This window comes from Microtus pennsylvanicus, chromosome 6 (genome assembly GCF_037038515.1).
Source record: "Microtus pennsylvanicus isolate mMicPen1 chromosome 6, mMicPen1.hap1, whole genome shotgun sequence".
NCBI classification, from domain to species: Eukaryota; Metazoa; Chordata; class Mammalia; order Rodentia; family Cricetidae; genus Microtus; species Microtus pennsylvanicus.
This window is the reverse complement of record NC_134584.1, coordinates 124,110,199-124,123,465: the sequence shown is the minus strand read 5'-3', so window position 1 is coordinate 124,123,465 and position 13,267 is coordinate 124,110,199. Positions and strand designations below refer to the sequence as shown.

The 13,267-nt window shown below is 48.0% G+C and overlaps 1 protein-coding gene across 7 annotated transcripts in view; it reads left to right on the top strand.

The window, feature by feature from the left end:
* The first annotated feature begins 35 nt into the window (after positions 1-35).
* The window catches only part of Ttc13 (tetratricopeptide repeat domain 13), a 53,386-nt gene continuing 40,154 nt past the window's right edge, over positions 36-13,267 (top strand). For 4 of the 7 annotated variants that reach the window (XM_075977663.1, XM_075977662.1, XM_075977658.1 and 1 more), the window contains exons 1-4: positions 37-297; positions 8,755-8,849; positions 10,309-10,384; positions 12,074-12,144. In XM_075977663.1, coding sequence (XP_075833778.1) covers positions 69-297; positions 8,755-8,849; positions 10,309-10,384; positions 12,074-12,144 — 471 coding nt within the window. In that variant the 5' untranslated portion in view covers positions 37-68. Of the gene's footprint in view, positions 298-8,754; positions 8,850-10,308; positions 10,385-12,073; positions 12,145-13,267 lie in introns of all 7 variants that reach the window. The other 3 variants (XM_075977659.1, XM_075977657.1, XM_075977656.1) reach the window with 1 other exon arrangement.

The following is a 13,267-nucleotide window of genomic DNA, read 5'->3' as shown; positions in this document are numbered from 1 at the left end:
TGCGGTCGCGCGCCGCGCCCACCTGCCCGCGGCTGGCAGAGCACGCCGCGCCTGCGCCGTGCAGGAAGATGGCACCTGCCGGCCGCGGTTGCGGCTGCTGGGGCGGCTCGGGCGCCGGGGTGGTGCTGTGGCTGCTGCTGTTGCTGCTGGGGGCGCTGGCCTGCGCGCGGGCCACCGAGCACTATTCTCCGCTGTCCTTGCTGAAGCAGGAGCTTCAGCACCGGCAGCAGCAGGAGGCCCCGGCGGGCGGCGGCTGCCCGCAGTCGGGGGACTGGGCGGACCAGTACCCGGAGTGCGGTGAGTGGGCCGGGCTGCCCTCTTCCCGCGGCCGCCCCTGCCCAGCGTGGAAGCACCTGGGAGGTGGAGAGAGCGGGAATGGGCTCAGGCGGGCGATGGGGACGCGGAGCCGTGCTGGCTTGGGCCAGGAAGTCCGACTTCCTTTCTGCCTGCCTGGGTGGGTGTCTTGGGCTCAGTCCTCACCCCAGGAATACAACCCTGAGAGGTACAAGCCAGTTGAGTCTGCAGGGTGACATCAGCACTGGCCTGTGCCACTCAGATGTACCTCCGAGGGTGGCGCCTCAGATCTGGATTCTGGGTGCTTTGCAGTCACTCGGGCTCATTCATTGAAGCGCTGTAGACCTGTAGAATAAGTCATGGAAGACAGCGCTGGGCAAAATACACATACTCGTTTTCCGTCTTGAGTTGTACACTGGGCATTTTTTTTTTACCCCTCAGTACCGTCACCATCCCTTCCCCTCTGTACATTACCCTAGTAGCAGCTGGCTTTTAAGACTCCCCTCTGGTCAGCACCTTATGCCTGCCCAATCACTACCCAATGTCTTGGCTGAGATGAAATCTCAAGATGAGCCCAATCTGATTTTCTTTAACCACCATCTGGCTTGGATAAAGTCTCAGTTACCGACAGTGACTTATTGTGACTTTTTTGTGGTCTGCCGTGTCTGCCAACAGCATGGTTGGTGTGAACTTAGTGAAACGAATGGCCCTTGTAAATGTCACCTCTGAGTCTGAGCAAAGGAGTTACCATTTTACGAATTTGTCTGTAAATCGGAGATCCTGTTTACTTGAATGCGAGGTTTTATTTTCCTCATTTAGCCTTGTTAGTTTGATGGGTTAATTTACCATAAAAGCACTAGTCACCCTGTTGCATGGCAGCTCCTTATCTCAGAAGGGAAAACTGAGGCACGATAGAAACTAGTTCCAAAGTCTCTGCTGTAGAAGAATAAAGAATACTGCTGCAGGCGGTTGTTGCTTTGCATTTTCTGTTTTTGAGAAAGGGTCTCTCTGTAGCTCAGGCTGGCTTTGGTCTTACATTTACTATGATGATCTGTCTGCTTTAGCCCCGCAAATGCTGGGATCACAAGTGTGAGCTACTATGCTCAACTTTGCAGACAGGTTTTTGTCTTAACTGCCAAGTGGTTGTAGGAAATGTCTCTTAATCTGTTTCTCTTGATCCTGTACAATTATATGGAAATTGAACCCTGTGATGTCTCCTTAGGTACCTATCTTAGACTCGGGACAAGTTCAGAACAAGCAACTAGGGCTGCAGAGATGGCTCAGAGGTTAATAACTCTGCCTGCTCTTCCACAGGTCCTGAGTTCAATTCCCAGCAACCACATGGTGGCTCACAACCATCTGTAATGAGATCTGGTGCCCTCTTCTGGCGTACAGGCATACATGGCAGGCAGAACACTGTATACATAAATAAATAAATAAATGATTCTTTAAAAAAAAAAAGAACAAGCAACTAAGCTTGTCATAGCCTACTCCAGTACCACCAACACAATGACCTACTCTTGATGATGTCCAAACTGATCAGGTCTCTGAAATCCTTCAGGTCTGACCTTACCATGAGGGCACTTTTACTCTTACCATGGTCACTTAACTGCCTGCCACATCAAGCCAGACTCTAGACTTGGGGTCTAGACTTGGGGCAAAGAGCAGTGTGACTGTCCCTCAGAGTTGTTCTCAGATTCAGGTTGCTGAGGTGCTGCCTGCTTGGTTTGGGTCTGCAGCTGGTGAGCCATCTCGTAGTTGTCCTCTTACGGCCGAGCCTCCAGCGGTGGAAGGTGCACATGGCTCTAGTGTGAGCCTTGTAGCCTGGAGGTGTCTGTCAGCGACTGGCTGGCCTACCTGGTCCCAGGGAATCTCTACATCCTCAGACCTACAGGCATGCTATGTGTTTACGTGTTTTCCAGCTTATAGTGATATTTTGGTTTCCGGTACATTTTTATGTTTCTTACTGAAAATAATTTATAATATTTATGATCTTAGTTTCCCATGAAAAAAATAACATTAAAAAATGTATGTCTTTATGTCTTTGTTGGGGTGGGAGTTTTATCTGTGGATGGATATTCACTGAGGTCAGAAGGGGGCACCAAATCCCTTAAAGCTGGAGTTACAGGTGGTTGTGAGTACTGGGAACCAAACGTGGATCTTAACCACTGGGCCATCTTCAGCCCTGAGAAAACAATCTTACTCTTTCAAAAGAGAAGAAACCATCTGGTATATTATTTGCTTCTGCTTTTTGTTTCTTTTTCTGCTTTGTTTTGCATGTGACTTGGTACACTAATTTAAGCTAGCCTGGGGTGGAATTCATTGTGTAGCTCAGACTGTCCTTGCGTTTGTGATTGTCTGTGCTGAGAATAAAAGCATGAGCCATCAAACCTGAACATTTTATTTTTAAAATATAAGTTAAACCGGAGCCGGGCAATGGTGGCGCACGCCTTTAATCCCAGCACTTGGGAGGCAGAGGCAGGCGGATCTCTGTGAGTTTGAGACCAGCCTGGTCTACAAGAGTTAGTTCCAGGACAGGCTCCAAAACCACAGAGAAACCCTGTCTCGAAAAACACAACAAAACAAAACAAAAAGTTAAACCGGAAGTTGGTGGCTTATGCCTTGAATCCCAGCACTCAGGAGGCAGAGACAGGTGGATTTCTGTGAGTTTAAGGCCAGTCTGGGCTACATAGTGAGTTCCAGGACAATAGCATCGTTCCACAGAGAAACCCTGTCTCGGAAAATAAATAAATGAAAAGTTAAATTTTCTTATTCCTATGGCCCTATTTTTAATTTATAGTTGTGGGAGGTAATACTGAATGAAGCCTTTCCCCAAGTCTCTTCCCTGCTCGAGTTACATAAAATTCCGTGCCTTTGGTTGACACTCCACTAAGTAGTGTTTATTGCCCTTTCACCCAAGAGGAAACTGAGGCCGAAAAACCCAAGCAAGGGTACCCTGCAAGGAGTAGAGCCCAGATTTGGTATTAATTTGATTTTGGAATATAGACTCGGTAGTTTCTTACATACAATTTCTATAAGCGTTAATAATAAGTCTTATACCTTCAACTTGTTGAAAGTTGTGTTGTTTGTTTGTTTTTGTTTTTTGAAACAGGGTTTCTCTATATGGCCCTGACTGTTCAGGAACTCGCTCTGTAGACCAGGCTAGCCTCGAACTCAGAGATTTGCCTGCCCCTGCCTCCCAAGTGCTGGATTAAAGGCTTATTGAAACCTGTATTTTAAAATAACACCTAGGATTTCAGATTTTGCCTGTGTGTTGGAATGCTTCATTAATCCACCAGAAGACTGTGTGTGTGTGTACCAGGCATTCATTGCTGAACGTGCTGGGCCTTAACGAACTGACCGAGTCCCTTGTGGGGAGTTGATTGGGTACACGGAGTGTAGACCCAGGGACACCTGCCTGAAGGAACAAAGCTGAGCGGTGGGAGGGAGTGGGGTCCCACGTAGGTGCTGTTATGCAGGCAGCTAGGCAGGATCTGGTGCTGACAGTGAGCTCTGGAGGGTAACCTTGACCTACAAGCCTCTGTTGTGCGTCACTCAAATGAAGCATTTGGTTAGTGCTAATGACCTCTGAGTTCTTTATAGCCACCCGAAGCTACATTTTAGTAACTCACATGCATTTCTAGTAATTTCCAGAATGCTCTTGGTTCCCTTTCTTTGCTGTAAGTGGACTGACGAGCTAAGGTGAGGCTCCCCCCCCCCCCTCGCCACCCATGCCCCTTTTCTTTTAAGACAACATGTCACACATCCCAAGCTGGTCTTCAGAGCTCTGGACGGCAGAGTATGACTTTGAACTCCTGATCCTTCCGCCTCTGCTTCCCAAAATGCTAGGATTACAGCTGTGTGCCTCCACACCTGTTGGAGTTTTTTGTGTGTTTGTTTTGTTTTGTTTTGCAGTGGTGGGCTTTGTGCTGGCAAGCGCTTTACCAGCTGAGCCACCTCTCAGCCCTTATGTGAAGTTTTTAAGTGTCAGGCTGGTTGTTTCTAGGTGATAGTCCTGTACTTGATGTCTGATTTCAAAGAGGTACCTCCATCTGGTGGATTGGTGACTTTAGCACGATCCCCATTGAACACTGCACTCTGAATGATAGCTTGTATCCTTAAGTATGGTAAGTTTGTTGGGATAAATAATCCCAGAATTGAGCCAGTGAGATAGCCCACTGGGTAAAAGTGGAACCATATGATGGAAGGAGAGAACTGGCACCTTTAGTTGACCTCTGACCTCCATATGAACACATAGTACACACTTACGCACATATACTCACTAATGATTGTTTTTAAAAAATTCAGCCTTAGAATTGAGGTTTTTTTTTCCATAGTTTTTTTTTTGTGTCCATCAATCTAACTTGGGAGCTGCTTGCCCAGAGAGTAAGAAGTAGCCACGAGCCCAGCCCTGTAGTTCTGGTAGAGTCAGCAAGGCCTAGCTTGCCGATATTGTGTGTCTTTCTTGGGTGGGACTCCTTACAGGAACTTGATCTTGCTCACTGTGCCGAGGTGTGGGGAAGCGTGGGAAAAGACAGCTTCCTCTTTTTGTTCTTAGAGGAAGTTGAGAATCAAGTTTTGTGCTCTGTGAAAAGCTGTGCAAGCCCTTGCTGCCGGTGTGCTGGGTATGTGTGGGTGGGAGGAGGTGCGAGGGGGGTGTGCTTCCTCAGAACCGAGTGTCAGTGTATGGTTGCACCTGTTTTCGGAGCATGTCATCATCATAATAGGCCTGTATCTGGCCAGAAAAAGGTGCTGCTTACTGCGTGTCTAGGGACAGGCCACTGTAGTATTGCCCTGGCAACAGCATCCTTCAGATAGTTCTTTGATTTGACTAGATATGGCCTTGATTACTTTGAGATGGTCTTGGCAGACACAGTTCCTTTTCAGGTGTGTCATAAATTGTTACTTCTTTCTTCTTTTTTGAGAGAGGATCTCACTATGTAACCCAGTCTGACCTAGAACACAGAGCTCCACCTGCCTCTTCCTCCCAAGTGCTGGGATTAAAGGCATGTACCCATGCCCTTCTATAAATTGTATTTCTTTTTAGGTGGTCCAGGAACCACCAGACTCATGAATGAACACCAATTTTGCATCTGTGTGGGCAAAGGACCCAGCCCGTTTAACCTGCAAGAAATAAGACAAATCCAGGCAATTCTGCGCTTTCAAGAAGCCCTCTGTCAGGTGTTTGGGCCAGCCCTGGGTGAATCTCCCTTGTAGTACACTGCTATCCCAGGCTTTCCTTGTCTTGAGAGACAGTCGGTTTTTACTAAAACTTGACATATGCAGAAAATGCACCCGACACTGTTAAGCTCATGGTTTTTACCAGTGGATCTCTCTGTGTGACCAGAAAGGATCCAGTTGGTTTGCTGTAATAGTTGGTGAAGCTTTGATATGTGATGACGTCACATTTGAATGACAGCTCATGTGACATCATCTGAGTTGGGACCAGCGTGGAGCAGTGGACTTAGGTTGACTGACACTTGCTCAGTTTCTTTCCCAGACACCCTGTAGGCCTTTCTCTCTGGGCCCATCTGCTCAGGGCTTCCTGCACACAGAAAGGCTGCTTGATCCTTTGCCACTATTTTTGTAGGCTGTCCAAGGTGTTCTACTCCCTGGACAAATCCATCTGCCACTACCTGGAGCTGGTTCACAATTTTAGTCTAATTCATGTCTGACAGTGACTAGAATTATGGGAAAGTTGTTGACTTTTTAAAACGCATGTGGTTGGGCTAGAGAGATGGCTGGCTCAGCAGTTAAGAGAACTTGCTGTTCTTGAAGAAGACCCAACTTCATTTCCCAGCACCCATGTTGATGGCTCCTGACTGCCTGACACTCCGACTCTAAGTGATTTGACACCTTTTCTGCCCTTCCTAGGCACCTGTACATACGTGTATACTCACATGCTCTTTATTTCCTTGAAACACAGTGTCTGTCTCACTGTGTAGCCTTGACTGGCCTGGAACTTACTGAGATCATCCTGCCTCTGCTTCTGCCTCCTGAGTACTGGGATTAAAGAAGTGCACCGCACACCTGACAAAATTAAATCTTTTTTTATGTTTACGTTGGGGCCTGGAGAGATGGCTCAGTGGTTAAGAGCACTGCCTGCTCTTCCAAAGGTCCTGAGTTCAATTCCCAGCAACCATCTGGTGGCTCACAACCATCTATAATGAGATCTGGCATCCTCTTCTGGCCTGCAGGCATACATACAGGCAGAACATTGTATACATAATAAATAAATAAATCTTAAAAAAGAAAAAGAAATCACTTACAGTAATTAAAAAAAAGTTCATGGGCTGGAGAGATGGCTCGGAGGTTAAGAGCGCTGACTGCTCTTCCAGAGGTCAGCTGGAGCTAATATCCAGCTAGTATCTGGTCCGTCCAAGAAAGGCTAAAGGCAGTGCTAGAACTCTCTTCTTTTTCAACTGTCAGGGAGGAGCAACGGATGGCCAGCCACTCAAGGTTCGCACCCTGTGGCTCACCACGAGCATTTATAGAACTCTACCCTACTTGGGTAAGTTCGTAAAGCTGGGGTCATGCAGCTTATTAAGACAGTATCTGTCTTCAGTGAAGAAGCAGGATGTGGGAAATGCTCATGGTGGGAGGAAGCTGAACGCTGGAAGAATGCATTGCTGCAGCTGGAGTCTGCAAGGCCAAGGCCCTGGGCTAGAAGCAGTGAAGTAGGCGCAGGATGCTTTCTCTATGCTCACTCCTTACTTCCAAGCCTCCCTTTCATTTTGTCTGTCTGTCTGTCTGTCCGTCCGTCCGTCCGTCCATCCATCCATCCATCCATCTATGACTTTTAAAGATAGGGTCTCACTATGTAGCTCTGGCTGGCCTGGAACTCAGAGTCCCTGCCTCTGCCTCCATAATCCTGGGATGAACTTCACAGGTGTACTTCACACCTGGCCTTCTAAGCGCTTATATTTTTCTTACATTTGTTTGTTTGCTTGCTTAGTTAGTATGGGGGGAGGGGAGTGCCTAGGCTACAACACATTTAAGTCAAAGAAAAACTTGTGGGAATTGCTTTTCCTTCTACCATATCGCTTTCAGAGATTAAACTCAGATCACCAGACCTGGTGGCAAATGCCCTTGCTCCTAGAGCCTTGACGTCATGCCTCCTTTTGGTTAGATCCAACACAGACTGAAATATATCATTTTCTGTAGCATGAATAATAGAAACCCAGAGGTTCAAGCTGAAAAATCAGAGAAGCAAAGCACCCAACCACTAGAAAGACCTTTTACCTCTACCAAACCTTCAGACCCAAAGGGCAAGGTCCTGTCTTCACAAATCCTTAGGCTGCACACTCCACTGAGTTCCTGTCTCTTCTCTCGGCCCATCCATATCACTCCTGTCTCCACCTCCTTAGTCCTGGGATTAAAAGTGTGTGACTCCCAAACACTGGGATTAAAGGTGTGAGCCACCACCACCTGGATCTGTTTCTGGATCAATCTTGTGTAGTCCAGGGTAGCCTTGAACTCACAGAGATCCGTCTGCCTCGGTCTCCCAAGTCCTGCAACTAAAGGTGTGTGCCACCACTCCCTGGCCCCTAGTGGCTTAGCTTTGCATTCTGATTTTTAGGCAAGCTTTATTTATTAAAATACAAATAAAATATCATTGCAGTTTTTGCGGAGGGATAATCCATCATGTGTACCTTCCACGGTTCACCTGCTCATCCACTGGGAGTACGTAAGCCATTGCTTAACACCCTTTGTGACTACAGCTTCCACAAACAAGTGGACAGCATTTGTTTGAGTCCTGTGTTCAGTTCTTGATACATTCAGAGGTGGAGTTCCTGGGCTGTATGCTGCTTCTATGTGTGACTTGAGGAATTACCAACTCATTCTCCACAGTACTGAACCATTGTACAGTCCTACCGTCAGCGCCCAAAGTTTCCAGTTTCTCCTAGCTGTCTTGTGGGTTGGGAGGAGGTCCTTGTTGTGGTTCAAACTGTGTTCCTCTAATTAATGATGATGGCCCTTTCTCGTGCTCAGTAGCTTTCGTATCTTTAGAAGGTTGCCCATTCAAGGCCCTTTGCTTATTTGTAAACTGATGTTTTTCTCAGTGAGTTGGAGGACATGTTTACATATTTGGGGCTCTGAACCCTAAGTGCATCTCTCCCAGGCTTTGTTCTTATATGTGTGAGCAGGTGTGTGTTAAGCCCAAGGCAGATGCTGCCACACCAGGAGGGCTTTTATTCAGCTGCTCCACAGCCACTGGCTACACCTGGGCTGTAGACAGGTGTTGGCTCTGCCCCTCATCTCCCATCAGGAAGCCCTGCTGCAGTTTGTGATGGTGACAGGGCACTTGGAACCCACAGAACGCTGTGCGGCTGGAGTGCAGGGAGCCTCTGCGCTTTCTTCACTGGTCTCTAGCTTGGTTGGGGCATCTTAAGATTTCAGCGAGCACCAAAGCACCAAAGGCCTTGGCGATGAGTGAGTGACAGCCTGTTTGCTTTGCAGAGTCACCGTTTTTGAACTTCCATGAGTCTGACTGCGAACTGAGAGGCTCGGCACCCTGTGACTCCCTGCTTTCTCTCAACACTGAAAAGATTCTGGTATGTGACCCACCACCCTGTGTTGGCTGAACACTGGCCAGGTTCCCACCTGTGGACTCCTCTGTAACCGAGGCTTGACCAAGAGCAGAATGTGTCGCATTCCTGCATTCTGGTATCGTCTCCCAAGGCAGTACCCTCTGTCCTGTGTGTGATGGGATCTGAGCTAGTGTGTTCTTGACTCTGTAGGCAAACAGAGCACTGCAGTTTGCAACCAGAAGGTCTTGTAACCGTATTGAACACACTGGCCAATTCATTTTAGCTGACAGTATAGCTCATTGGTCACACCGCATTTCGTCAGCTGTTTAGTTACGTGTGCTGGTAGACTCTGCACTGTGCGTCCAGAAAAGACAAGCTTGGATTTGGAGCTGTCTCCAGATTCCCATTCTCTAGATTTGCCCAGGTATCAGCTCTTTAGTCCTTTCTGATTTAGATTTTCCTGCATATATGACTAGGAGTTCAAATTGTATCTGTGGCTACTCCAGCCTGGGATTGATTGTTTTAATAATTTTTTAATATTTATTTACTTAGTTTGTATGTGTGTGTATACGTACATATGCACATGGTCCAAGGTACAACTTGAGGAATCGCTTCTAACCTCGTGTGCAGTGTGGTATTTACCTTGGCGCTTTTACCCTCCAAGCCACATTGCAGCTGTTTGGATACCAAGTGTGGTTTGTCTCCAGAACCCATGATAACCGTCAGTTTGTATATAAGAGCATTGTATGTAAGAGCATGTAAGAGCATTCAGCCAAGTGTGGTAGCATATGGCTGTAATCCCAGCACTTGGATGGCTAAGGTGGAGGATTGCCTTGAGTTCAAGGGCAGCCTGTCTACATAGATTTCTGGCCATCAGAGTCAACATAGCAAGACACTACCTTTAAAAAGGTCCATGCTTCTAAGACAACTTTTATTCCCTTTGCTTTCTACAGTAGTTTGTGCCTTGTCCTTACTTTCTGGCCACACATGATCTCTGTGTCTGCCTAGGGCCAGCCTGATGCCTCACATCAGAAGCTGTGTACGTTACTGGGTGGGGAAGTATTTAGTCATATGTCTTATTTATTAGTCAGATTCTCCTAGGCCTGTGTGTCCAACATGTGTGGATTCTAGAATAGTTATATGTTTTACCTGGCATTCTGTGTCCAAGCCACCCTGGAGGCCTGGTGACTAAAATGTGATCTTCTCAACATAATAAAAAGCCCTAAAGGCCCTGTGGAAACTTGAGGGGACCTCAGAGTAGCCAGCAGGGCTAATCCAATGAGACAGAGAAGATGCTTCCTCTTGGAAACTGAAGTGACTGATTGATAAGGGGACCAGACCGTTCACCTCTGAACCATGTTCTTGAAACTCAGTCAGCAGACAGTGGCATGTATGTTCCTGCTCCAGCGTCGTACAGCACAGGCTTTCATGCAGGGCGTCCGTCGTTTGTCAGAAGCTGAAAGACTTGTTTGTTTGTTTTCAGAGCCAGGCCAAGTCTATTGCAGAACAGAAGAGATTCCCATTTGCTACCGACAACGACAGCACCAATGAAGAGTTAGGTGAGAATCCAGGCTGGGAGCACCCTGCAACATCTGCCAGAGCTGTGATTGGATGCAGAACAGAAAGCCAGGTGGGAGGGAGAGCTAGAAGATTAGCACTGCCACCCTAGCCAGAGAGGGTTACCCCGGCCCTCCTGAGATTCTGTGGGTGTGCATGACAGAAGGTTTGGGTGGGACCTGAGTGTGGAGTGCTGGCCTAGTCTTCAGGAGGCCCAGGTTCAGTCCCCAGCACAGCATAAACTAGGGGTGGTGTAATCTCAGCACTTGGCAGGTGGAAGGAGGAGGATCAGAAGTTCACGGTCACCCTTGGCTAACTAGTGCGTTTGAGGCCAGCCTAGGATACAGGAGACCCTGGCTCAGACAAAGGAAAGGAAGGAAGGCAGCAGGCCAGCAGGAGGGAAGGAAGAAAAGGCTCTTGCACAGAGGTTGATAAGAACTATTGTAGCCCTGGGTGTGTAGAAATTAGTAGTGAAGTTCGTATGGTCAGAGCTGAGTTAGGCTCTTCTGTGTGACAGAGACTTTGTTAGAAAGAAGTTGTCAACAAAGGCGTGTCCAGAGACAAGTTGCTGGCTACGGAGATCTCTGCTAGAATTGGAGCCGTCCCAGCTTTTCTTTTACATCGCCGGGTCTCCACAGTAAATCTTAGACCCCCATAGCTGTTTACGTCTGAGTGAGATGTGGATCAGTCTCTTTTGAAGTTGTGGGTAGAGATGGCAAGATTGGAGCCTCGTTTGTTTTCTTTTGTGGGATATTTGATAGCTCAGGCCTAGACAGATCTGTGTCCCTAAGCCAAGGCTTTCCCTGAAGTTGTTTCATTTTATTTTTTAAAGAATTAAAAATGTATATTTCTTTTAAGTGAGTGTGTGTTTTGCTCACATGTATATCTGTACACTGTGTCCATGCCCTTGGGGACCAGAGGAGGGTATTGAATCTTCTGAAACTAGAGTTACAGACAACTGTAAGCCACCATGTGGGTGCTGGGAACTGAACCCAGGTCCTCTGCAGGAGCAGCCGATGCTCTTAACTGCTGGGCACCTTTCCTGCTCTCGGTCCATTTCATAGCTCACTTGTCCGTTCAGTGATAGTACCAGCTATGGGAGAACAGGGAATCCTAAACACTCGGCTGAGGAAAATCTTTAAGAAACCTCGCCACTGCCTTATTAGGCAAGAACCGGGAAGTTGAGAGTGGTTCTGGGGGTTCCCATCCACATAAGGCTGGGCAGAACTGAGCCTCTTCAGCAGTCTTCATCTTAATTCAGAAATCTGGTCTCGTGTCTTGGTGCAGCAGGCAGGGAAGGGTGGCTCTGGCGCCTGGCGCCTGCTCTCTTGGCCTCCCTCAGCACCACTGTTCTCAAGCAGCCCGTTAGCCCCTGTGCTTCATTTCCTTGCCAGTCCTCCTTGCTACCAGTCAGAGAGTAAAAACCTTTCCACCCCTACAGGCCTGGGACTGCCGGTGCCCGAGAAGAGCTAGGAGACATGCCCTTGTGCTAGCCTTCCGGTCTCCCTGCTGCCTGCAGGCTGCCTGGCCAGTGTGGGAGGGCAAAGGCGGGAGGACCTGTGGCCTCCTGTCTGCTTGCTTTAACTGCACCTCCTCCATAGACCTGCATTTGAAACGAGGCAGAGTGGCCTCACTGACTACAGCTGTCTTTCTTCCTTTCTTCTCTGATGTTTTCCTGTTTTGCCTCACAGCTATTGCCTATGTGTTGGTCGGCAGTGGGCTCTATGATGAAGCAATAAGGCACTTCTCGACAATGCTGCAGGTAATGCTCTCCTTGGGTGTGTGATATGAGAGTTTAATATGGTGCCAGGTGGAGCCACACATCTGCAGGGGCGCAGTGAGACACGATGCCTGCTGAAGGCAGCACCTTGAAGGGTCACTTTGCTCTATGTGAGACAAAGGAAGTCAGTGTTGGCTGATAACCCACACTGTCTGCACCGTCACGAAGCAGAGGTCCCCTTTTGCTGCCAGGTTGAGCACAATAGCTCCAGGTCACCTATGTAGACCTTCTCTGAGACATGGACTCACTGTGAGAGGTGGACATTAAAGTTGTGTCCTTCTCGAACAGGACTTGAGGTTAACACATTCCTGCTTATGGATCTGCCTCTCACTTTAGCCAGAAATTGTGAGACTGCTTGACGGCAGATATGGTCATTGCTTCTTAGCAAATAGTTCAAGTCCAGTTAAGGGAAAAGAGCCTGGTATGGCGGTGTATTCCCAGAGACCCAGCACTTGTGAGGCTGAGAGAGGAGGCTTGTGAGTTCCAGGGCAGCCCTGCTTACAGAGCTGAAACCCTGTATACACATGCAGAGGGAGGAAGAGGAAGGGAGAGAGTCTGTGTAAGTGAGCCTGTGCCTGCTGTGGAGGAGTCCTGCCGCAGAAGTGCTGCACAGGGAGGAAGAGGAAGGGAGAGAGCCTGTGTAAGTGAGCCTGTGCCTGCTGTGGAGGAGTCCTGCCGCAGAAGTGCTAGCCTTCTCCACATCCTGCTCACTTGGCTGTTTGTAGAGTTTGTCAGATGCTGATGTCTGGCCAGTACTCTACAGGAGAAGGGCCGGGACTCCACAGTGAGAGACTCCCACGTCTATACCTTCTGCTCTGTGCTGTATGTGTGAATCCTAGTAACCACCTCTAGAAATGTTCTCTTTTGGTTTAGATCGAATGTCCTGTGAAGAACCTGGTACCTAATGCCTTGTACATGGGGTACTCAGTAGGCACTCTGAGTTTTCATTACACAAATCTCATTGTTGTAAATGTGTCACTGTTGCTCAGAGGGGCCAACAGGTGGCTCACGGGCCAGCAGATAAACTTCATTTTTAAAATACTAATTTTGAAACTTGAGCTCTGTGTTCCTAAAAAAGCAAACAAATTAAAAAACAACAACAACA